General features: G+C 51.3%; 1 protein-coding gene across 2 annotated transcripts in view; it reads right to left on the bottom strand.

Moving 5' to 3' along the window:
* Window positions 1-8080: 8080 nt before the first annotated feature.
* Window positions 8081-25726, bottom strand: part of GAA (alpha glucosidase) — a 34569-nt gene continuing 16923 nt past the window's right edge. The window contains exons 5-21 of one of the 2 annotated variants that reach the window (XR_013177951.1): window positions 24067-24163; window positions 23692-23811; window positions 23475-23593; window positions 23141-23272; window positions 21778-21888; window positions 21210-21323; window positions 21042-21126; window positions 20682-20799; window positions 19862-19995; window positions 18576-18727; window positions 18187-18335; window positions 10950-11091; window positions 10308-10457; window positions 9677-9841; window positions 9205-9357; window positions 8538-8712; window positions 8081-8430 (exon numbers count right to left, since the gene is read on the bottom strand). Coding sequence is in view for 1 of the 2 variants with exons in the window: in XM_077166162.1 (XP_077022277.1) it covers window positions 8653-8712; window positions 9205-9357; window positions 9677-9841; window positions 10308-10457; window positions 10950-11091; window positions 18187-18335; window positions 18576-18727; window positions 19862-19995; window positions 20682-20799; window positions 21042-21126; window positions 21210-21323; window positions 21778-21888; window positions 23141-23272; window positions 23475-23593; window positions 23692-23811; window positions 24067-24163 (2001 nt within the window). In the remaining variant the exon portion in view is untranslated. Of the gene's footprint in view, window positions 8713-9204; window positions 9358-9676; window positions 9842-10307; window positions 10458-10949; window positions 11092-18186; window positions 18336-18575; window positions 18728-19861; window positions 19996-20681; window positions 20800-21041; window positions 21127-21209; window positions 21324-21777; window positions 21889-23140; window positions 23273-23474; window positions 23594-23691; window positions 23812-24066; window positions 24164-25726 lie in introns of both variants that reach the window. The other variant, XM_077166162.1, reaches the window with a different exon arrangement.

Below are 25726 nucleotides of genomic sequence, written 5' to 3'. Positions count from 1 at the left end.
TAATCGTGGCCAGGTCATTTAACTCCATTTTCTGAACTATAAGACGGAAGTGCTAGCGATCTGATCTCTTCTCCTTCCCCAGATTGATTGAGATGATCATAATCTAAATTTCTAGGAGAGGTTAGAATCATCAGGTTCTGAAAACAGTTTATAATAGAAATTCCTCTATGACTGTGACTAGTACCTCATACAGTGGCATTGGCACCCCCTGCAGGGATATGCTTAGGGATGCAGGTTCTCAGGCCTGCCTGACCTGCTTCAGACCCTGCCAGCACCCTGGACTCCGGATGGTATGGTGCCCATCACTGTGAGATGCTCTGGGCTGGGCTGGCCAAGCTGCCTGATGAGTGACCACGGGGGCTGCTTTGCTGTGTAGACACAGTGTGTTCAGCTGTTCGCTGGCAGCAGCAGTGGATGATGCCTGACCTGGCACGCGCTGGCCCAGCACTGCTCTGCTTGTGGCCACCTCTAGCCCCTGGCCTCACGGGGTGCTGCTCTTAGGCTCACTGCAGACAGGAGGGAGCAAGGTTCTCAGCAGGCACTTTCTCCGGGGACGTGCTCTCAACCACTCTGTTCTGTTTCGAGCTGGGTCAGGGATGCTCGAGGCACATCTTCCTGGAATACCATTTTCCCCTCCAGGTTGGGGAAGCAGGAGGACATGTGGAGTTGTGCATTGGTGATTAGAGCAGGCTGGTCATTACTCTGTCTCCAGCTAAGAAGGTGGCAGGCAAGAGGGAAAGGTGATGTGGTGCCCAGCCTCAGCCAGGAAGCTGCAGATAGAGGAATGGAAGCCATAGTTTCCTCTGGGTCAGCCTTGGGTCCTGCAGACTTTGGTGCAGAGGGTAAGGTGCCCTGGCTAGAAGGAAAGCTCCGTTGCGAGGCGGGGTTGGTTCTGGGTTAGTGAGCACAGCACGTTAGCGCAGGGGAGGAAAAGGCCTGTGCAGGGCAGTGTTGGCGACTTGGAGGAGTCAGTGGGAAATGGAGAAGAGGAGGTGGTGAGACATCTGAGAGATGCTCCCTGAAATGCGGGCCAGGAAAGGTGACAATAATTACCCAAAGAAAAGCCACAAATAGCCCTGCAAATGCACCCTTGTTGATGGCTCAGAAACCATCTGTGATCACCAGCCTCCGTGTTGGCCAAGGGTGCCTGGGTGTTTGTGCTGGGCTTCTACAGGAGAGCTTTTCAGGAAGGCAGCCTGGCTGTTGGGAAGGAAAAGCAGTTAAAATGTTTCCGTTAGATGAGTAATTCTGCTTCAGGCAATAGTCTGCAGTGTAGACTGCACACAACAGATTCAACGTAGTGCCCACTCACCACTGCGTTGGTGCTGCTGCAACCAAGAAAGGAAAGCTGAGTGCTCATCGCTGGGTGCTGGGAGTGGGGAGGGAGGGAAAACTTAACGGTCACTCTTCAGAAGGGCTATCCGGCTTGTTGGCCCCTCAGAGGCTAACACCATGCAGCTGCGGCCCCTTGGCACATGGGCATTATCTAATTAAGGCAGGAGGCAGGGCTGCCTCAAGCCAGGTGGTGAGAAAAGCAACTGCAAACTCTGAGATGCTTCCCAAGGTTTCAGCCTAGGCACTTGGTAAAGCGTTTGTAACTTTGTGGTCTTACTTCACTCCATCCTGGCAGACTGGGTTTTCCATTGACCAAGTTCTTAAACTTTGCTTTCAACACACTTTGTGTTTTTACTGAATTTTCCCCTTCATTCAAATTTTTGAGAACGCTATAAGGGCTGGTGCAAAGATGGCAGAAGGACCCTTCACGAGCTGAAATGCAGCAGCTGGGGTGCTTGGACCAGCTCAAGGGGGCCTTCAGATCTGCCATGGAGAGGGGCCTCCTTTACGAAGCTACCTGCCCCACGTTGGGGGGGGTACAGGGGGTGCCTAAGGCGCATGCCACTCTCTGTCCATTCCATGCAGGACCTCAACAGGCACCGTCCCTGTTCCCCACCCATTTTTTTGCTATGACAATTGATAGGTTTTTTAATTGTTGCAGTTAAACACACTAGCTACATCTCCAGTTTTATAGAAGCAAAGACTGAAGCTCACGTTTCCTCACTGTTACAGAAGGTTTGGATTGAGGTTTGGAAATGGGAGGGAAATGATGTTCCCTGTGGGTTTAGATGATCTGCTTGAGTGACTCCATTAAACATACTTTTGAGAAAAATAAATTATTCTGCTTTTATCATTTTATTTCTAAACACCTTGATGGCTGCTCATTATTTATAGAATTAAGTTCTATAAAGAAACTCCCTCCCTTAGTCTGCTTTAGTTTTTTTTTTTTTTTTTTTTTTTAACATGGGCAGGCATCAGGAATCGAACCCGGGTCCTCTGGCGTGGCAGGCAAGCATCCTTGCCTGCTGAGCCAACGTGGCCCGCCCAACTCCCTCCCTTTGAACCTGGTTTTCTGTATTACATCCTCTGCTACAATCTTTTTTTTTTTTAATTTTTTATTAATTAAAAAAAATTGCAAGGAACACAAACATTCCCAACACATACACTCAGCAATTCACAATATCATCACAGTTGCATATTCATGAGCATGATCATTTCCCAGAACATTAGCATCAATTCAGAAAAAGAAAAAGACAACAGAAAAAAAAATTTACATACCATACCCCTTACCCCTCCCTTTCATTGATCACTAGCATTTCAAACTAAATTTATTTTAACATTTGTTCCCCCTATTATTTATTTTTATTCCATATGTTCTACTCGTCTGTTGACAAGGTAGATAAAAGGAGCATCAGACAAGGTTTTCACAATCACACAGTCACATTGTGAAAACTATATCATCATACAATCATCTTCAAGAAACATGGCTACTGGAACACAGCTCAACATTTTCAGGCAGTTCCCTCCAGCCTCTCCATTACATCTTGGTTAACAAGGTGATATCTACTTAATGCGTAAGAATAACCTCCAGGATAACCTCTCGACTGTTTGGAATCTCAGCCGTTGACACTTTGTCTCATTTCACTCTTTCCCCTTTTGGTCCAGAAGGTTTTCTCAATCCCTTGATGCTGGATCTCAGCTTATTCTGGGATTTCTGTCCCATGTTGCCAGGAAGGTCCACACCCCTGGGAGTCATGTCCCGCGTAGACGGGGAGGGTGGTGAGTTTGCTTGTTGTGTTGGCTGGAGAGAGAGGCCACATCTGAGCAACAAAAGAGGTTCTCTTGGGGGTGACTCTTAGGCCTAATTTTAAGTAGGCTTGACCTATCCTTTGTGGAGTTAAGTTTCATATGAACAAACCCCAAGACTGGGGGCTCAGCTTATAGCTTTGGTTGCCCACACTGCTTGTGAGAATATCAAGAATTCAACTTGAGGAAGTTGAGTTTTCCCCCATTTTCACCATTCCCTGAAGGGGACTTTGCAAATACTTTTCCACTCACTGATCAAATCACTCTGGGATTCATCAGGGCATCACCTGGACAAACCAACAAAATCTCATGTCCTATACAAAGTTCCATGTACTTAAGGTGTTCAATCAACTATCTACATAAGTTATATTAGGAGACATACTTGTCAAAGTATAAATTTGTACCAAATAAGCATTTTTTGCTTTAGTCTCACATAAATTGAAATTTTAGAATATTAATTACCATCTATTTTCAGCACACTGCAGTAATGACATTCTTTTGTTCTTCCTCATGCAAAAACATTTTTAAAATTTGTATATTTAGGGCCACGGTGGCTCAGCAGGTAAGAATGCTTGCCTGCCAAGCCCAAGGACCCAGGTTCGATTCCCGGTGCCTGCCCATGTAAAAAAAAAAAAAATTGTACATTTAGTCACTATCATTATACACTCTAGGAATTCCTAGATTATACCATCTCAATCTTTATCATCTATCTTTCTTTGTGATTTCATTTATGCCCCAGCCCTCCGCCCTCTATCATTCTCATATGCAGCTTCATTCAGTGTTTTAACATAATTGTATTACAGTTAGGTAATATTGTGCTGTCCATTTCTGAGTTTTTATATTCAGTCCCGTTGCACAATCTTTATCCCTTCAGCTCCAATTACCCAATATCTTACCCTATTTCCTCTTGTCCTTTTGTTTCTGGCTAATCACGCTCAGCATAATGTCCTTAAGGTTCATTCATGTTGTTACATACTTCATAACTTTATTCCGTCTTACAGCTGCATAATATTCCATCTTATGTAAATGCCACAGTTTGTTTAGCCAACTGTCTGTTGATGGACATTTTGGCTGCTTCCATCTCTTGGTAATTGTAACTAATGTTGCTATAAACATTGGTGTGTAAGTGTCCATTTGTGTCCTTGCCCTCATGTCCTTTGAATAGAGACAGCACATAGATGGGTCCTGTTTTTTAATCCATTCTGCCAGACTATGTCTTTTGATTGGAGAGTTTAATCCATTAACATTCAGTGTTATTACTGCATGTGTAGTACTTCTACTATTTTGCCTTCTGGATTTTATATGTTGTGTCTAATTTTCCTTCTTTTTACCTTTACTCATAGTCTTTCTACACTCTTCTCCACACTTCTCTCTTCTGTCTTCGTATCTGTCTCTGGTGTTCCCTTTAGTATTTCTTGCAGAGCTGGTCTCTTGGTCCCAAATTCTCTCAGTGATTTTTTGTCTGAAAATGTTTTAATTTCTCCCTCATTTTTGAAGGACAGTTTTGCTGGATATAGAATTCTTGGTAGGCAGGTTTTCTCTTTTAATAATTTAAATATATCATCCCACTGTCTTCTCACCTCCATGGTTTCTGCTGAGAGATCTGCACATAGTCTTATTGGACTTCTCTTGTATGTGACGGATTGCTTTTCTCTTGCTGCTTTCAAGATTCTCTCTTTCTCTTTGACCTCTGACATTCTGATTATTAAATTTCTTGGAGTATGTCTATTTGGATCTATTCTCTTTGGGGTATGCTGCACTTCTTGGATCTGTAATTTTAGGTCTTTCATAAGAGTTGGGAAATTTTCAGTGATAATTTCCTCCATTAGTTTTTCTCCTCCTTTTCCCTTCACTTCTCCTTCTGGGACACCCACAACACGTATATTCATGTGCTTCATATTGTCTTTCAATTCCCTGAATCCCTGCTCATATTTTTCCAATTTTTTTCCCTATGTTTTCTTTTCCTTGCCAGATTTCAGATGTTCCATCCTCCAGTTTAGAAATTCTCTGTTCTGTCTCTCGAAATCTACCCTTGTAGGTTTCCATTGTTTTTTTCATCTCTTCTACCTTGCTTTTCATTCCCATTAAGTTCTGTGATTTGTTTTTTTCAGACTTTCAATTTCTTCTTTTTGTTCATTCCTTGCCTTCTTTATATCCTCCCTCAATTCATTGATTTGGTTTTTGATGAGGTTTTCCATGTGTGTTCGTATATTCTGAATTAAATGTTTCAGCTCCTATATGTCATTTGAATTGTTGGTTCCTGGGGCCGGTCAGCACTTACTGAACTGCCAGGGGACAGAGAACAGACAAGCAGAGGAACCCACCAAGTTCCAGTCCTGTAAAGATGGCATATTTTTCCAAATTTATAGATAGAATCTCATTCTAATTAACCTTTTGGGATTGTCTTCTTGGATTTCGATAAAAGATTCTTGTGTTCATCTGAATTTAGCTACAAAATATTCCTCTGAGCATTGTAATTACAAAAACTTAAAACCTAAGTACTCATCTATAGAGTTAAGCAGCTGGCTAAATAATTACATCTGCTCAGTGGAATGCTATGCCACCATTATTTGAAAAATGATAGAAACAGATTTGTTGACATGAGGTGATCATAACGTACAGGAAAAAGTCAGGAAGGAGGTTTGCCCACATTATTTCTGAAGGGCGAGATAAAGGTAATCCTTTCTTCTTGCCAGGGGTTCCTTATTTTTCTGCAATAGATATTACTTGTGAAATAGTTTAATTAAATTCATTATTTCAAATAGGAAAAATACTGGAAAAGGGAACATTGGGAAGATTTTACCAATTTTTTTAAAACTAAGTTTACCAGTAGAAGAACAGACACAGATTAAAGCAACAAAATAGAAAAACCCAGAGACAGCAGTGCCTTAGGACTAAGTGTGGCTTTTCTAATTAAGGGGGAAAGAAATTACTCCAGACGTCAGCTAGGATAGCTGCTTAACCTTTTTTGAGAAAATGCTAAATCTTCCACTCATTCCCCACATCTTAAGTTCCAAAGGAATGAAAGGTTTAAATCATCAAACAGCTCAGAAGCAGGTGAATGTTTGATCTCAGAGAACAATTTTAAAAACACTTGAAAAATAAATGATTACTAGAGAAATAAACTTACCTGAGTAAAGCAATGTTATCTTCAACTGAAATGTAAAGTAAGAAAAACACTGGTCACGGGTAAACAGTTCAGTGCACTAACTGATAAGGAGCCCTCCCAGGTCACGAAGGAGCAGTGTCAGTAGGAGTGAGGGACCTGATCAAATGAGTCTGCTTGTCCTGTGGAGCAGACGTCCTCGTGCTGCAGCTGGGCGGGGAATCCCAGGCCCGGTAGTTTGTGAGCTTTCAGCTCCGCCATCCTGAGCACGTGGTGGTGTCCTCATGGTTACGATGGGGCTGCTTCCCTTCCAGCGTGGGGTTCCTGGCAGGGCTAAGGCCCAGGCCTGCTGAACCACACGGATTGTGTTGGTGAGGGGAGGAGGGGAGTGGGCGCAGGGGCTGGGCAGCCCGCGGTGATTGTAGACATGGTGGGCAGTAGACCGACAATTCATAAGAGAACCCTAAATAGCCATTAAACCAAGGAAATGTACTGAAAGAAGTACAAAGGAAAACAAGGATACTGAAAGTTTTAGGAAAGTGCTTCTAACAGTGCTAAACAAGAAGCAAAACTAATGTAATTCTGATGTTGTAAGCCTGGAAGGAAATACATTAAACTAGTACTGGTTGGCTTTTTCTGAGGATTGCCTGGCACACACAAGCAAGGTGGGGCTGGTGCCAGACTGATTAGACTCTAAAGGGACAATGGCCTGCTGTGAGAGCTGGACGGTCTATTACACAGTGAAGAGAAGAATGAGACAAAGGGGCCCGTGCTCTGTGGTCTGGTCCCAGCAACACCAAAAGCAAAGGGGCTAGATGATGTGACCTGAGTTGTGACATAGCCCACTGCCGAGTCTCCTCTTCTAGAATGCAGCCCAGGTCCTAGGGGGCAGGCAGACGGCCCCAGGGAACCCTCCTGACACCTGCCCAGGGGGATGAAATGGCCTTGGAAGCCCCTCGCTGCCATGTGCATCTGTTCTGGGGCATCCCGAGGCAGGCATTCCACCAAGACTCAGACCAACTGCGGCTCAAGCCTCTGCCTGCGTGGCTGTGGTGGGCACGTGCCAGGGTGCCAGGGTGCCAGGGCAGAGGCGTTCCCCTACAAGGGTGGAGAGAATTTTTATTCTCTTGATGGTTTTCTATATTTTACAATTTTCTACAGTGAATACAGATTGTCTTATAAAAGAGATAACAGTTGTTGAAAGTGGATCGCCATCCCTTCCCACATCTGATCTCAAATGAAGCCACTGCACTCTGGGTGGGAAGGGCTGGGGACGCTGAGGCAGCCCAGGGCGTGTCTCCTGGCCGAGTGGAGAAACTCTCCCATGGCCAGGTCCTCTCCTCTGAGGCAGGGCTTTCTTCCATGCCATCAGACAAAAAAAAAAAAACAGAAATTATGAATTGGATGAAAAAAAAAAGTGTCCAACTTCCCGAAAAGGCTTTTGTAAAGACCAATTGTTTTTTGCACATTCTCCCACATCCTAACAATTGTACAAGTGAAATCGTTAGTCAGAAAGATTTGATTGTGTCGTGTTGATTCATTTAAACAAATGTTACTTCCCTCTAACATTGGTTTTCTCCCTAATTTTCCGGGATGAAAAAAAACAAACTTGAATGTCTCAGGTTTCTTCTCTCATAAAATTCTAAAGTTTAAAGCTGTCGTCCTGGCTGACCTCACAAGGGCAGGAGGGGTGCTGGTTTGGAGGTGGGCATAGGATGCACATACACACTGTGGGAGTGCCCGGGGAACCACTGAGGACAGAGTGGCTGCTTCCATGCCACGGCCCTTGGACACATCCTCCCTGCCCCAGGTCCCAAAATGATCGATAGCAGCTTGATTCCAATTGGCCCTTTAATTAAAAACAATTGCACTTAAGAGTTTCCCAAGTTCTGAGATTTTCCCAAGTTCCTGGCTCAGTCTCATCGCTCAGCAGACAGCTCCTATTTGCAGGAGGGGGCGGCTGCCCAGAAAGGGGTCGCGGTGCCCACCAGCCCCTACCTTCCTCAGCTGAGAGCCTCAGCAGCAGCTTCAGCAATGTGAATACAACATGCCCTACCCCAAGCCTCCCTTCCCTGGCGGTCCACGCTGGGTTGCTGGTGGCTGCTAACACTCCATTCATCCCAGTGATGTGCTGCGGAGAGACCAAGCTTAGGCTCTGACAATTCCAACTCAGCATGACACAGCTGTGGGAAATGGGGGAAATGGTAAAAGCTTTGTCAACAGACCAGGCCCAGGCCCCAGGAGCTCTCCAAGGGCGGTCGGTGTCAGGCTCAGAGTAGGCAGTTCTGACCTCAAGGCCCAGCCCAGCAGGCTGGGGGCAGGTCCTGCATCCGCGGGAAAGCCCTCCTCCCTGCGTCCCTCCCTCCATTATCCAGGGTGAAGGAGCAAACATGTGCATGCCCACGTCAGGACCAGCTGATGAGAAACCTCTCTCCCATGGAGAGCACGACGGGAACAGCCAGGATCTGAAAAGGAGAAGAGCTGAAGGTCAGGAAATCACCAAAGCACAGCGCCACCCCCAAGCGCTTAGATAGGGGAGCCCAGGGCAGGGGCGGGCAGCCGACACGGGGGGGGGGGGGGGGGTCCTTCCCCAGCTAACTCAGGAGGACTCTGCACCTCAGTCAGCCATGAAAATAGGGTGCTGCCCAACTCCAGCTCACGAGCTGACGTCATGATCCCACTGTCGTCCAGACACAGACACAGGGAGGAAGCGGTGCTGGCTGGGTGGGGGCTGCCCCCTGCTCATTGCCTCCCCAAGGATTCAGTTTCTCCCAGCCCCTCAGTGAGGCCCAGTGTGCCTTCTGCCTCCACGCCGGTGCCCCAGGACGCCTCCCCCAGCCTCCCCCACCTGCCCTGGGCAGGGGGTGGGGGGCTCTGACGGCTGGGTCAGTGGCTCAGGCCTTCCTCCCTGCAGCCCCTGCCAACCACCCCGCTGGGCCCCAGCTGGGTGCTCATGCCTGGGTGTCGGGGCTGTAGGTGAAGTTGCGGACGGGAACTCCGTTGGCAAGGACCAGCCGGGGTGCCGTGGGCACGCCCAGGACAGTCACCTTCCCCAGCTGCAGGGCGGCGCCCTCACTGCTCATGTGCACCAGCTCGCTCCCCACGGAGTTCTGGCCCCCCCAGAGAGAGCACAGGCATCAGCAGGTGCCAGGGCCCGGGCACCCCACCAGGACGGGGTTCGGGGCGGCCTCCCTCTGTGCTCCGACCAGCAAAGGGCCTATGTGGCACGACACCCCCACGCCAGCCCTTAGGACACCAGATGGCCTCTGAGTGCCCAGGGGCTCCAGCCAGGGCGACCCCCACCAGCCCTTCTCCCCACAGGGCAGTCAGCCCAAGGGCGGGGCTCCCTGACCACCCTAGGGGAACACTTGTCAGGTGAGAGCGATCACCCCAAGGGGCCCCTCTGGCCCCCACCAGCCCAGCACTCACGTTCTGGGCCAGGAAGAGGATCTGGGTGTAGGCCCCACGCTCCAGCACCCCTAGGCTTTCCCCGTCGTCCCAGAACAGCTCGCCCCGGGCGTCCCCACTCCCGGTCAGGGCCACCACCAGGGCCATGGGCTGTGTGCGGGACTCTGCGGTGGTGAGGCCGGGACCCTAGAAAGGAGTTGGGTCCACGTCGCCACCCAGACCCCAGGCGGGGGATGCTGGGCGGCAAGGCCCCCTCTGTGGCGGGAGACCAGAACCCTCAGGGGAGCCCGCTAGGATGAGGTCCTGCACCCTGCACCTCCACCAGAGGCCCCTCCACACTGCACCTGGCCTCCACGGGGAGGCCCCTGGCAGACCCCCATGCCTGCCGCTGTACCCCCCAACCTCCACTGCAGCACTCGGGGAGACACAGGGGTGGAGGAGGCCCCCAGCACACCTGCAGACCTACCTGCCTGTGCCCTCCCCCCTAGAAAAAGGCTAAGGGAGCAGATCAACGCCTCAGTGCCCTTCCTGGGGTCAATTTGATCTCAACCCTCAAAGCCTGTGGTCCTGGGGGCCCCAATTCGGTGATGGCCATGGGAGGTGCTGGCAGCACCAGAGCTGCACAAACGGCCCAGGTGCAGGGCCCAGGTACCTGCAGGGGGATGATGTGCCCAGCCCGGAGGTGCAGGTTGATGGTATCCAGGGGGGCCGGCAGCGTCACCCACTGGCCCTGGCTGCGGATGATGGACTCACGGGCTGTGGGTGGCAGAGGTGGGAGGCTGCCAAGGGCCTCCACTCGCACCTGGGGTGGGGACACAGAAGTCACATGAGCCGGGGTCCCATGCCCAAGCCACCACCCCTGCCTTTGGGGACTTTGCACCCTGTCTTCAAGGTTTCTGTGCAGAGGCCCGGCAGAGACCAGCTGGGACCTGCCATCATGGGCAGAGGCTCGGGCCACACTGCAGGGCTCGCCCATGAGGTGGGGTCAGAGCTGAGTGCCCAGACTCAGGGCTAGGGCGGGGACCGGCCAGGCGGGGACCGGCCAGGGCACACTGAAGGGGCTGAGCAGGCCAAGCTCCAGGACATCCAGAGGAGCCAGAGCTGGAGCCCCCTCTCCGCTCTGTAGCCAGTGAGCACTGTGGGGCCCTGGCAGGGGACTCCTCGGGCCTTGGTCTCCTCATCTGCAAACGGGGGTTGTTGTAGCAATGGACAGGACAGCACACTCGGATGGGGCACACGCCGGGACTCAGTGAACAGTGGCAGGTTGGGATGGAGGGGTGGCCCTGGGACTCACCGCCTGCAGGTCGTACCACGTGTCTGGGGGGAAGTAGCCAGTCACTTCCGTCTGCCCAGCCTCGAGTACCGGGGTGATGAGAAGGGCTGCCCCCCAGAGGAGCTGGCGGTCCACGGTCCAAGTGTGGGAGTCCTGGGGGAACCTACAAATGGGCGGGATGGGCACGTCGGCTGGTGACCAGGGCAGGGGACAGAGCTGACCCCTCTGGAGTGGCTGCCTGAGCCGCCGTGAGAGCGGGGAGCGGCCCTGCCTGACGTCCCGAGGGCAGGAGCTGGCAGGGGCCCAAGGGCCTCAGGGAGGCCTGACCCTTTGCTCACCTCTGTGTGCTCACTCGTGTTCAGATTATCCAAGTAGCATGTGATCACCACTAAAACATTTGAAGTGTGCAAAAAGTATCGACAGACAGGAGAAATTCCCCTAAACCCCATCAAGAGGCAACCATCATTACCATTCAGCACCGTTCTTTTCCGTCTTTTCACGGTTGCATTTCTTTATCTGACTGAGCTGGCCCTGTGGTTGTAGTCTTACTCACATCCTATTTCTTAGGACTGGCTACACAGACTGCAGCCAGGTCAGGTACCAACACTACAATGAACACATTTATGCCCTTTTTACCTTTTCCCAGATGACTTTATAAGGCCATATTTCTATATGTGCAACTAATGGACCAAAACGTAAGGATGTTAGAAACATCACTGGTATGTACTGCTGCTTTCCATAAACATCTCTGTTTACTCTCTACAGTGGATGAAAATATCCATTTCACTGTCTTCCCGCCAAAACTGAAATATTCTCATTTTCTTCTAATGCATTCAAAATTCATAGACAATGAAAGGGACTGGTAAGGGGTATAGAAAAAAAATAGGGGAACAAAGATTAAAATCTATTGAGTAGATGGAAATACTGGTGGTCAATGAGAGGGTGGGGTAAGGGGTATGGTATGTGTGAGCTTTTTCTTTTTATTTCCTTTTCTGGAGTGATGCAAATGTTCTAAAAAATGATCATGGTGATGAACACACAACTATGTGACGACACTGTGAGCCACTGATTGTACACCATGTACAGAATGTATATTAAGAATGTTCATGTTTGAGATGAGTAAAACATATGGAATAAAAATAAATCATAGGAGGAACAAATGTTAAAATAAATTTAGATTGAAATGCTAGTGATCAATGAAAGGGAGGGGCAAGGGGTACGGTACGTATGAATTTTTTTCTGTTGTCTTTTTATTTCTTTTATTTCTTTTTCTGAATTGATGCAAATGTTCTAAGAAATGATCATGATGATGATATGCAACTATGTGATGATATTGTGAATTACTGATTATATATGTAGAATAGAATGATCAAAGTTAAGAATGTTTGTTTTTTTAATTTAAAAATTAATAAAAAAGAAAAAAGAATGTTCATGCTTATGTGTTGTTTTGGTTTGATAATACAAAATAAATTAAATTGAAAAAAAAAGAAAAAAAATTCATAGGCAAAATAAACAGTATCCTACGGTTTCAAATGGCATTTCTTGGAGAGACATCAGCAAAAATGGCAGGGTAAGGATCTCTGAAAATCCTCTCTTCTGTAACAGCCACACGAACAGCGCAGAGGAGTTCTAACTCTCCTTCTAGACTCTGAGGTGCTGCCCTACACAGGTGTGACCTGGTACGTCCCTAAAACTGTGGGCACCTGGGTGACACCTGAGCCTCAGAGCAGGAACTCTGCTGCTCTGAAAGTCAGCACTGCCACATACAACAACTGCTAAAGAAACCGAAAAAGAGATCAGGCACCAAGTAGAGAAAAGAACGAAGCAGATCTGGTTGGGACTAAGGGAAATCAGAATACAGGGCAAAAGGATGACTGTGTATGTTCTCTACGGCGTCATCTACTGTATAAGACTAAAGGTAGATGGGGTTATTTAGTCCAAAACCTACATTTTCTGTAGCACATGATCTAAATCAACATTCCTGGACAGCTCATTCAAACAACCTAAACACATGGAGCCCAGAATGGGAACGAGGACTTGTAATTCTATATAGCTTAAGGTAATACCTGGATATGTCCTAGGGTACACTGGGCATATATATAATTTTAAAATATTGGCAAAGTCCCTTGAGAACTGGGGAGAAAATATGGAACTATCAAACGCTCCCACCTGGGAACCCCCTAATACTCTCGAACACTAGCGGACTCCCAAGTTAATAGGTGAAGCCCTTGATCTTGAGAATTGTGGAACTTATTTCTGTACTGCGGAAGTTAAGATTACCTATGATGAGGCCAGAGAGTTGCTTCTAGAAAACCTCTTTTGTTGTTCAGATGTGGCCCTTCTCTCTGTACGTCCAACTCTGTGAGGAAAATGATTACCCTCCCCTCTGTGTGCGACATGACATCCAAGGGTAAAAGTCTCCCTGGCAATGTGGGACATGGCTCCTAGGGATGTGCCTACCCTGGTACCGTGGGATCGATAATGATCAAAAGAGAGAAAAGAAATGTAACAAAATTAGGTATTAATGGCTAAGAGAGTTCAAATAGAGTCAAGAGGCTATTCTAGAGGCTACTTCTATGCAAGCTTCAGCTAGATATTGCTAATTGTCATGGTTTGCCAAACCCCAACCAATATCATTCCTATTAATCCTAAGGAACACTTAGGGCTCTACTGAGTTTCATGCACTGTTGACTTTCCAGAATCTATAACCTCCAGATGGGTCCAAGGCCCAATAAGTCCTGAAACTGAGAGGGCAGCCTCTCCAAGAACATCAACTAGTTCCATTCCCCTATCCCATACTGTCGACACCCCTTTGCAACATGAAACAGAATGAGTATACCCCAAACATCCCTAAAGACTGGGAGAAGGATGAAAGGGAAAGGGGGAGTTACAACAGAGAAGACAGGATTTAACAAATGAGCACGACTGCTGAATCATGCTATTGCTGCTGCCTTCAGTCTCCGGTGCCTTGGTGCAGCTATAAGGGAAAAACCTAAATTGTGGAACTATAACCCATACCAAACCTTGAAATCTGTTCTAGAACTACTTGTTAAAATGTACTTTGAAATTAAGGGGAAAAAAAAAAAAAGAACACTGGCAGAAATATCAGAACCTGGGAAACCAACCAAAGGCCTGGAGCAATCCAAGGAGCATTTATTCAAGAAAAATGGCTGAATAGCAGTGACATCCGAGAACTCCTTGGCATTTGAGGTTGCCCTATTCTTGTCTCCCCTCCCCAGCTCCACAGGAGCCTTGAAAACCAATAGCCTGGTCGCTGCTGGGGGTGTGGGGGACATAACAGGGCTAAAGCCCCTCCAAAGCCCTATTCCCTATTCCCGCCTGGTGGGTCCCTGGAGAACAGCAAGGCTGTCTGTATCTAACCTGACCTGGACTTCCTTCCAGAGGTATTTGTCAAAAACAATCAGAGGCAACCGTTCCATGTCACAGGGTAGAGGGTAACAGTGGGGCAAAACAAAAAGCTTAAAAGGAAAAGCTGGGGGACAACGTGTCCATATGGGCTTTGAAGAGCTCCAACATATTCCCAGGAAGTTGGAAGATGACACGCACGTGTAGGGTTGTGCGAGCGTTTGGGAAAGACCTGAGAAGGCCCTAAGCTCTCACCTCTGGGTGATTTTGAGCCTCTGGGCAAACAAGGAGTGAAGCCGAAAGCAGAGCTGTAAACTGTGGAAACTAACAAAGGCTTCCAACAATCTAGGAGTGTCAGGAAAAACACCGAATCTCGGCAAGAACAGCAGGAAAACTCCATCTGGCTGAGTACTGAATGTCCGCGCAACACACCAAAAGGTCCTCCTTGGTAAAATGTGGGCGACTTACTCATTCCAGGCATTTCAGGAAATTCCCATCCAATTATTAGCTGTCCAATAAGTAAACACAGGACAGACTTTAGTGGCCATGCACAATAACAAATGAATATAGACTTTGCAGAATCAGTTCAGAAAAGACACTGAACATACACCAATAAATCTTGGGGGGGGGGGGGAGAATCTGATTCCCTGAGTTGCCCCAGAATATTATTTGAAATGTCTAGTTTGCAACAGATTATTATGAGACATGCAAAGAAACAAGAAATAATGTCCCATAAACAGACAAAAAGAAAGTCAATAAAAACTGTCCTTGAGGAAGCCCAGATGATGGATTTACTTAAACAAAGACTTTAAATCAGCAATTTTAAATATGTTCACAAGCTAAAGGAAACCATGCCTAAAGAACTAAAGGGAACTATGAGAATGACAGCTGTGCTGGTTTGAATCTGTCATGTACCCCAGAAAAGGCCATGTTCTTTTAATCCATCCCTGTGGGGCAGATCTACTGTGGATGGGACCTTTTGATTAGGTTGTTTCAATTGAGATGTCAGCCAACCCATTCAAGGTGGGTCTTAATCTTTTGCTGGAGCCTTTATGAGAGGATAAAAGGCAGAAACACTGAGAGAGAGAATTTTAAAGAGAGAAATTTCCAGAGGACTCACAGAAACTCAGAGAAAGCCACTGAAACCAGGAGCTGAAAGCAATGAATCCTGGGAGCAAAGGACCAGCAGACACCAGCCACATGCCTTCCAATGAGACAGAAGAACTCTGGGTACCATCAGCCTTTCTTCAGAGAAGGTACTGTCCTGTTGATGCCTTAACTGGGACATTTTTATGACCTCAGAACCCTAAGTTTTTAAACTAATAAATCCCTATTGTAAAAGCCAACCCATTTCTGGTATATAGCATTCCGACAGCTTTAACAAACAAAAACAATGGCTCCCAACATAAAGAATATCCATAAGGAGAACTACATTTTAACAGGATTAATTAGAAATTCTAGAGTTGAAAAATGAACCTATAATACCTAAGATGAAAAATTCAGTAGAAGAGCTCAAAAGCAGATTTGAACAAAAGAATAATCAGCAAACCTGAAGATAGCTTCATTGAGATTATACAGTGAAAGGAAAAGAAAGAAAAAAGAATGAAGGTAAACGAACAGCAGTCAGAGACTACATACATATAATAGGAGTCCCAGAAGTAGAAGAGAGATAGAAAGGGGGGTGGATAGAATATTAGAAGAAATAATGGCCCCAAACTTCTCAAAGTTGATGGAAAATGTTAATCTAAGATGCTCAACAATCTCCAGATAGTATTAATGCAAAGAGATCCATACTCAAACACATGAAAATCAAAATGTCAAAAGACAAAGACAGAGAAAGTCTTGAAAGCAATGAAAGAGAAGCTACTCGTTATGTACAAGGGATCCTCAATAAGATTAACAGCTGATTTACCGTCAGAGGCCATGGAGGCCAGGTAGCAGTGGATGATATGTTCAATGTGCTGAAAGAAAAGGACCATCAACCAAGAATTCAATATTCGGCAAAACCATCTTTCAAAAAAATGAAGGAGGGGGCAGTGTAATGGCGGCTCAGTGGCAGAATTCTCGCCTACCATGCTGGAGACCCAGGTTCGACTCCTGGAGCCTGTCTATGCCAAAAAAAAAAGAAGAAGTAGAAATTAAAATATTCCCAGATAAACAAAAAATGAGTGGATGTGTCGCTAAGCAGGACTGCCTCAGAAAAAGTACCAATGGGAACCTGTTAAGCTTACATGAAAGGATACTAGAAGTAACTTGATCCACATGAAGAAGTAAAAGTAATTACATAGGAAAACATAAGAGACAGTATATATGTACTTTTTTTTGCAACTCTTCTATCTGATTTAAAAGACAACTGCATGAATGTTAAATATTTTGGAAACCATGGCTTTTTATTAGTGGATGTATTAGAGGGTAGGTTTTTGGATCAAAGAAACTACAGTCCTCTGCTACTTCTGATTTGGAAGTGATAACAGAATGCCTTTACACTGCATTGATGTCACTAAATCTAATATTCACCTGAATTTCCCATTTCTAATTGGACTGTCCAAATTTAGATTTATCAGTTTTCTGGTCTAAAAAAGAGTACTCCCAAAGTATTCCCTTTAGTAAGTGCTACTCCAATTGAATTTTTAAATTGAATATCGTATTTCTCAAATGTATCTAAGCTACTTAATTCAGTATCTTTTTCAAATGTATATAAAAAGTTCATTACCACAAGCATTCCCTGGTTCCCCATAACGTTCAGAACAAATTATTCATAGATTTCTGGCAAAAAAAAGAAGACAATTGCATAAAGTAATAGTTGAAAATCTCTGTCAATGGGCATATAACATATAAAGATGTACTTCGTATGATCACAGCAAAAGGACGGGAGGAGGGAATGCAGCGAGAGAGAAACAAAGGGTTTCTTAATAATATTGAAATTAATTTGATATCACTCCAAACTAGATTACAATCTGCAAGGAAACTACTAAAAAAAAAAAAAACAACGAATTAAAAAGAAAAATACCTTGAAGGAAATGGCAAGGTACTTAAAATGGGACACAAATAGGATTTCTTGGGGAAGAAGGCCTGTATCCCCCACCCATCTCTCCTGTTTTGCAAATTTACCTATTGATCCACTGGGCTTTTAATATCGGCCTCACTAATTTGTAGGAGTTCCTCATACACAAAGTACGGCAATTATCTGTCATTTTGTTGACAACGTCTTTTCTAATTTGTTTGCCCATTAAGCGTTTATGTTCAAACCAATTTTATTCATTTTTTTCTATCTATGTTCAGAGATATTTTCATTTCCTTCTGTTTGATTCAGGGCAGTCTTACTTTTTTTCTGAACTGAACCTCCTCTTGGCTTTGAGGCTCAGAAAGCCCTCTCCAGCTAGAGTGTCGATAAAATAGTCACTTCTGCTTTCCTGAGAAATGTCTTCAGCAACTTAATTTTGGGCATTTAACTATTTAATCCACTTGGAACTTGGAAGCTGCATGAACCAAGTATCTCAATTGATTTTCCAACCACCTAACTACTTACAACTGGAGAATCCTTCCTTAATCCCTGATTTGAAATGCCCTCTTTGTCTTACAGTCACTTTTATGTCGATGTCCTGTTTGGGGGGTTCTTTTGAGGTTTTCTTCCCTCAAGCCAGCCCCAAACTGATGGAATCAGGGTCATTTTATGACCTGCTCGGGGGACTGGCCCACACCCATGGTTTTTTTTCTATATGTCAAAGGCCCCACCCCTGAGCTGGGAACTAAGGGGCAGGAATTTGGGGTATGGGGTGGGGGGGCCTCAGTAGGGGAGGGCCCAGGTTTTGACCTCATCTTCCCTCAGCTGCAATGGGTTCCCACCCCACTGATGGCCGGGGCCGCCCACTGCCCAGCCCCGGTCACTCACTCGAGGAAGAGGGGCCGAGCCACAGTCTCCCCAGCGACGTGGGCCGCGTGGAACAGCGTGTAGAGGTAGGGCAGGAGGGCATAGCGCAGACCCAGGACCTGCCTCATGGCCTGCTGAGCGGGCTCGCTGAACCGGTATGGCTCCTGAGGCTGCGGCAGGGGACACGGGGCGTGGAGGGGACACCTGGGCGCCAAGGCCGCTGCCCCTCAAAGCACTCAGCAGACCCGGGGCTCCCCACCACCCCCAGCCACGAGCCCCCAGCGATGGGAGGCAGCGCAACTGGGCCCGGCAAAGCCGATCCCCAGGGATGGAACCCAGAGCCCAGGTGGGTGGGGCTTCCCGCGGGGCAGGGTCTCCGGGGTGGGGACCCCAGGAGCCCCGGGGCCTACCAGGCTGTGCAGGTCGTTGTGGTTGCGCGTGAAGGGGTAGAAGGCCCCCAGCTGTGTCCAGCGCACACACAGCTCCTCCGACGTGTTGCCCAGGAAGCCACAGATGTCAGCCCCGACCAGGGGCACCCCCAGCAGATTAAACAGCAGGATTCCTGGGAGGGCAGAGGTCAGACTGGGCCCCAGGCTGCTAGGGCAGGCCAGGTTGTGCAGAAGGATGCGACGGACACGCCAGCCGAGAAGCCCCTCCCCACCCAGGCCCCCTGCAGTCAGCGCCACCTCCTTTGCTGCTTCCTCTGGGCCCCTGCTGTGTGGGTGCTTCCTAGCACCCTGCGGTGGGCAGAGCAAACCATCCCGAGAGGGCAGCCATGCTCCTGGGCCACCAGAGGTCAGGATGGGTTCAAGAGCATCCTGCATCCGGCCTGGCACTGCCCACACCCCTGCTCAGAGGGGGCACATGGGGAGGGCTGGGCCGGGCCGGGCCACCCTCTCCCCATGCCTTAGGAACCACCACCCTGTGAAGGTGAAGCAGGGCCTGCCCCAGGCCATGGGCAATGTCTTTTGGTACAGAGATCCTAGGAACTGCATGGCCTTTGTTTCTGAGCTACCAGCTCACTCAAGAACTAAAGTCCGAGAACCAGAAAGACGGGGAGCAAAGACCAGCACCCCAACCCCGTGACGCAGCTTCAGTTGGCGGCTTCCCAGGACTTGGACACCATCCCGCTATGTCCCCACCAGGTAAGAATTGTCAGGTGGGCACCACGAGGACCTGGGCAGGCAGCACCCCCAGGCCCACACAGAGGCACTCTCAATGCAGGGACATGTGTGCAGGGGCCAGCAGGGCTCCATTGGGGACTCTCAGCCCCCGCATGGGTGGCCCTGAGGCCGTATCTGGACCTAACTCAGATCAGGCAGCACCAATGCTCTTGGGCGGAAAAACAATTCCCCCTTTGTGGGGTGGTGCCAGGCCAAGGCCAGGGACAGCCACCTGCGGGCTGAGATGGGACCAGTTTTCTGCATCTCAGAATGTGGCCTGGCAGAAGGAGCTTTGTGTGACGGGAGAGCCTGACGGATTTGTGAGTGGTGGCCCAGGGTGTGCCAGAGACGGGGACACCTGGAAGCAGGAAGCCTGATCCGCACGTGTGAACACACCTGCCCAGGTGAGCAGAGGTCAGTGGACCCCTCACCCCACGAGTTGGCAGGGAGGCACCTCTGGGAACCTTGCTGAGCCCAGAAATTACTCCTGGGGCAACCCCCCCCTCTGAGCAGCACCTCTGACGGGCACCCACCTGGCACAGAGAATGACAGCTGCTCCCAGCTGCTCCACACATCCCCTGTCCAGTGACCGGCGTAGCGGCCATGGCCGGCAAAGGTAGAGCGGGAGATCACGAAGGGGCGTGTCCCCCGAGCCTTCACCAGGGCCCTGGGTAAGGCAGGGGGTCAGCAAGGTGTGATACATGGGCTCCCCTCAAAAGCCCCCATGCCCCCCAGAGCTACCCAGTGGACACCAGAGCAGCTGAGGGACTGGCCCCAAGTGGCAGCACTTGGAAATAGGGGGCAGCAGGAAGGCAGCGAGGGACCGAGGGCTGCCAGGGGAGCCCAGGGATGGGGGAGGGCTGGCCCCAGGCTCTCTCAGGCGACAGGGGGATGACAAGTGCCCCACAACTTCGAAGGGTTGCAGGGTTGCAGGGTCCTGGTTAGCCCGGCCTTGCAGTCTCTTCGTGGCCCAACGGGAGGCGAGAAAGGGGCACCCTGGCTCTGGGGTGAGGGTGGTGAGAGCCCCTAGAGAAGTCTGGGCTCTGGGTTTTTCTCCAGGAAAACCTGCTCTGACCCAGTGGAAAGCACCGCCCCCACTGCAGGTCTGCAGCCAGGGCCAGTCAGTGGGGGCGGGGTCCAGGTGAGCATGGGGGTGGGGCCAAGAGCAGGGAGGGACCAAAATGAGTGCAGGGTGGAGCATGGGTAGCAGAGGTGGGGCCAAGAGAAGGTGGAGCCAAAATGAGCCCAGGGTGGAGCCAGGGTGGTGCGGGCGGGGCCCAGGTGAGCACGGGGCAGGGCCAAGAACAAGGAGGGGCCAAAATGAGCATGGGGTGGAGGCGGGGCCTTCCTCACCTGTGGGAGGCGATGGCTTCCGTCAGGCCGTACAGGTTGTGCAGGTTGTAGTGTGTGGAGAGGTGCTGGTGGCTGGAGGCGCAGAGCGTGGCTGCCTGGAGGGTCCCACCAACCACCCCTGGAAGGGACACGGCAGGTGGTGCCCTCAGCGCCCCTCCCAGATCCTGGGGCCTGTAGCACGTCCCCGGGACAGCCCCTCCACCTTTCCAAGGGCAGGAACCTGGCTGATAACCAAGACCGGACGGTCCACTCAGAAATGGGACCTCTGAGGCCCCCAGACTAGAGAGGGAAAATCCCCATGGTGAGCTGGAACACCTGACAACCTACTGGGAACCAGAGGTGGGCAGGGCGGAGGATCACCTGGCACGTAGGGCGGGTTTTCCAGCTCGTTGTCAGGGCAGCCGTCCTGGGAGCCCCTTACAAAGTTGGACGGCTCGTTCATGTCCTGCAAGAAAGGCTTTGGGTGGGGGGCGAGGGTGCGGGCGGCCCTGGCACAATGGGGTGCAGGGTGGGGGGGGCAGCACTTACAATCCACATGCCATCGAAGGGCACCTGGGTGTGAAACTCGACCACCATATCTTCCCACCAGGCCAGGGTTTCGGGGTTGGTGAAGTCAGGGAAGGCCGTGGACCCGGGCCACACCTGGGGGACATGAGCTGTGACCTCTCTCGGACCGTGTCCGAGACAGCTGGGCCCGAGGGCACTGGGCAGGGGGTCAGCGAGCGCACCTCCACCCACAGCACCAGGACGGGGCCATCAGGGGTGTGGGAGAGTGAGAGGCCACCCACAGAGACATCTACTAGGGGGGTGGAGGGACTGCAGATCCAAGACTGCGGGGTGCGAGGAGCTGGGAGAAAAACGAGTCCCAGCGCCCACTCTACAAAGGTCCTGCCATCCTGGCACCCTTCCCCAGCCTGTCTCGCAGTTGGGACCCCCTGCACTTGCTTCCCGGCCTGCCTGGAGTGGGGAAGGCCCAGGAACTGCCAGGGGACACGGGGGCAGGAGGATGTGCAGCCCTCCCTGCTTCTGTGCCGCTAGAAGCCCCATCTTCCCCAGCAGCTGCTTCCTAACCCCTCGGCCCCAGCCCCCACGCTACCTTCCCAATCAGCGGCTGCCCTGTCTCATTGGTGACAAAGACCCCCCTCCGCAGACCCTCGTCGTAGGGTCTGTAGCTCCCGGCCGGGTCCGAGCTGCTGATGGCGGGGTCCTGGGGTAAGAGAAACAGTCAGAAAGCCTCAGAGCTAGTCGCTGGGAAAATGGGGGCATTTCCATATCACAACACTGCCTGTCCTGTGCACAGGGCGGCCTGGAGAGCGGGCTGGGAGAAGGAACCCAGGGGCTACAGGTGAGCACACCTGCACATGAGCATGGAAGGAGGGTGAGGGGCATCACCTCTTCTCCAAGCTCTAGAGCTCTCCAGGTGTGTTACAGCGGGCACCTGGCTCTGCCCTCCCGGCAGGCCACCAATGCCTGCCACCGGCAGAAGGGCAGTAACGACAAAATGGGCAACGTGGGCACAACTCAGGGGAGCACCTCTTGGGGAGTGTGGGGATCCGTGGTGGCGACCGCTTGGCCTCCTGGCCCCCTTCCCTGCCTCCTTTTAGAGCCCCTCTGGCCACAGGGGCTGGTGCAAGGAGATTTTGGGGCTCCCTTCCAGTGCAGACTGCAGGGAAGCGAGCCAGGAGCTGCCCTCGGCCACGCCCTCCTTCCCTCGTACCAAGTGGAAGGGAGGGAGGAGCCTAGGGGAGGGAGGGGCCGAATGGGAGTGGGGCAGAGCTGTCCACTGTTCCCCCAGCCCTTTCCTGCGCTGGGAGGTGTCTGCTGACTACACCCCACAAACACACACCTCTGCTTGAGGCCAGCTGGAGTAACCTACAACGGAAACAATCTGGAGAAACATGTCTCCAGGGACCCCTGGCCGGCAGCAGGGACCAAACCGTGCATTCCTGAGGTGAGGGGCTGCACTGTGCCCCCCGAGAAAGGCATGCATAAGACCTAACCTCCTAGTTCCTTGAATGTGACCCGATGTGGAGAAGAATCTTTGAATGGGGTAAGCTAAGATGGAGCCAAACTGCATGAAGGCTAGGCTGGCATCGGTGCGGTGGGCGTCCTTACAAGAAGGAAGAATGGGCCCGGGAGGAGCCCCGAGGGGCCGCTGGCACAGCCCATGCCCCAGCCAAGGGTAGGAGAGCTTTCCAGAACCCCAGCAGCTGGAAGAGGCAAGGGGGGACTGTCCCCGCCGATGCGAGAGGGAGGGTGGCCCTGCCGACACCTGCCATCCAAGGCCCTGCTGGTGGGGCTCGGTTACAGCTCCCCGGGAGACCCAGACACCTGGGAGAGACCCTCCATCTCAAAAAGACCCTTAACGAGCACCCGAATCAGGACGGTGCCAGGTGGAGGAGGAGTGGCTTGGGGGGGCGGCCCTGTGTGTGTGTGGCGTGGGGGGGGGGGACACTCACGACAATCATGACGTAGTGCCGGCCACCCTGCTGGAGCGCGCGCACCATGGCCGGGTAGTCGGCGAAGCCGTCCTTGTTGAACGTGAAGTCCCTTCTGGCGTCCATGTAGTCCAGGTCGTTCCACTGGACGTCCTGCCGCCACAGCACAGCGCCCAGCCCTCGTCCCCGCACCCCCGCCCTGGGCTGTCCTCCCCAGGGGTCCTCCCCCACCCCCTCCCAGGGCCTCCCCGCACTCACACCCCAGGCCCTCACTCACCCCCCCACCCCGGGAGTCCTCCCCGCCCCCTCCCAGCGCCTCCACCCCCACGTCCTCCTCCGCCCCCGCCGCCCTCACCAGGGGGAAGCCGGCCGCCGTCATGTTCTCCACAACCTGGCGGGTGATGGCGGTGGACGAGTAGCCCCAGCGGCAGAGGTGGAAGCCCAGGCCCCAGTACGGGGGCAGGAACGGGTTCCCTGAAGGCCGACGGCGACCTCGTCGTGAGGGGGCAGAGGAGACGGGGGGGGGGGCGGGGGGGGGCGGGGCGGGGGGCGCGGAGCGGGCAGGGCCCTACCCACGACGGCCAGGTACTGCTGCACCACGCGCTGGGGCTCGGGGCCCAGGAAGACGTAGAAGTCCAGGACGCCGCCCGTCGTCCGCCAGCTGAGGGCTGGGCTCGGCTGCAGCACCACGTCTGCGAGGGGAGGCATGGGGTGGGTGGGTAGAGGGGCTCCAGCCAAACACCCCGCCCCGGGGCCTAGTCGCCGCGGGCAGAGCATGCAGCCACCTTGGGGGGACCCCCCCCCCCCCCCGGCCTCGACGCCCTGCCCAGAGCCCCTCGCCTGGACTTCCAGGTGCCTCTCAGGCCGGGCGGAGACCCTCCCGCGCCCTCCGTGCAGAGGGAGACAGCAGGGGCTGGGCTCGGGGGGCCGCGTGGGTGCCCACTCACCCATGGCATTGCTGTTCAGTAGGAACACCCCGTGGGCCGCCCCGCCGTCCTCCAGAACCAGGTAGAAAGGGTGGGAGCCGTAGAGGTTCGTGTCAGGCTGGGGCAGGAGACAGCACTCTCAGCGCCGGCAGCTGCTCTGCTCCACGCTCCCCTCCCGGCTGTGGCTGTGCTGGTGGCAGCCCAGAACCAAACCCGAGGACCCGCCCGCCAGGGGACACTGAGTCTCTGTAGCTGAGTGCCTTCCTGGCTGCCTGGAGAGGGAGCCTCCAGCACCTAAATCCCCCACCCAGCGTGCCTCCCCACTCAGTGCCCAGTATCTACACCCAGCAGCCCCCACCACCCAGTGCCTACAACCCACACCCAACTCACATCCCCCAGTGTCCAGCTCGACCCAACCCCCCAGAATGCTCAGAATCAACTCCCAGCTCGCCCCCCCACCCCTCACAGCGTCCAGCAACACAGCAGCCCCCTGCTGAGTCCCCACGCCAGCACTCCTGGAAGCAGGTAACAGCACCCGGCCTAAGCATGGACGCCCTGGTCTCTGACCTGGCTCCTCGGCCCCCTGGCTGGAGATTCCAGGCAGGCCACTCAGCCTCTGAGCCCTGATTCTCCCCATACAGGGGATCGTGACTCCCGAGCAGCGCCCCGCATGCGGTGGGGGGTCCCAATCACACTTCCTGGGGAGGCTCTGTGTGGGGATTGAGGTGTCCTCCACCCCATGACTCCCCAAGCCCTGGGAGCTTCGTAAACAGTGCGGCCCTATGAGGATAGGTTAATCTGTGCTTCTGGGGGTGCAGGTGGACACCAGTTCCACAAACTCAGGGTTCCCAGAGCAGCAAGGGAACCCTCAATCTGCCTAAAACCCAGGGGTGCACTGACAGGGGGCCCAGCTCCCACCTTTACCTGGCTGGGCTCAGACACGGCCACAGGGGCTGCGCCCTGGAGAGGTCCTGCCCAGCTCTGCACCCACCAAACAGGCACCAGGGTCTGGGGAGGGTCTCCTCTCGGGGTGGGGGGGCCGGATGCATGTCCGCCCCACCTCACTTCTTTTTCTTTTTCTTTTAACATTTATTCCCCTTATTATTTACTTTTAATCCATACGTGTTACTCATCTGTCCATACTGTACATAAAAGGAGCATCAGACACAAGGTTTTCACAATCACACAGTCACACTGCGAAAGCTACATCATTATACAATCATCTTCAAGAAACAAGGCTACTGGAACACAGCTTTACAGTTTCAGGTACTTCCCTCCAGCCTCTCTAATACACCTTAATCTACAAAGGTGATATTTATATAATGCGTAAGAATAACCTCCAGGATAACCTCTTGACTCTGTTTGGAATCTCTCAGCTACTGACACTTTATTTTGTCTCATTTCTCTCTTCCCCCTTCTGGTGGAGAAGCTTTTCTCAATCCCTTGGTGCTGAGTCCCAGTTCATTCTAGGATTTCTGTCCCACGTTGCCAGGAAAGTCCACACCCCTGAGAGTCATGTCCCACATAGAGAGGGGGAGGGCAGTGAGTTTGCTTGCTATGTTGGCTAAGAGAGAGATATCCACCTCATTTAAGTTGTTTTTTTTTAAAGAAATACCAACAAATGTAGATGTTTAAATATAGCACTTTTGGTTTGTGTTTATAAGGGGTGTGAGATGAGTAA

Source organism: Tamandua tetradactyla, chromosome 6 (genome assembly GCF_023851605.1).
Source record: "Tamandua tetradactyla isolate mTamTet1 chromosome 6, mTamTet1.pri, whole genome shotgun sequence".
Classification (NCBI taxonomy): domain Eukaryota; kingdom Metazoa; phylum Chordata; class Mammalia; order Pilosa; family Myrmecophagidae; genus Tamandua; species Tamandua tetradactyla.
This window is presented reverse-complemented; position numbering and strand designations above follow the sequence as displayed.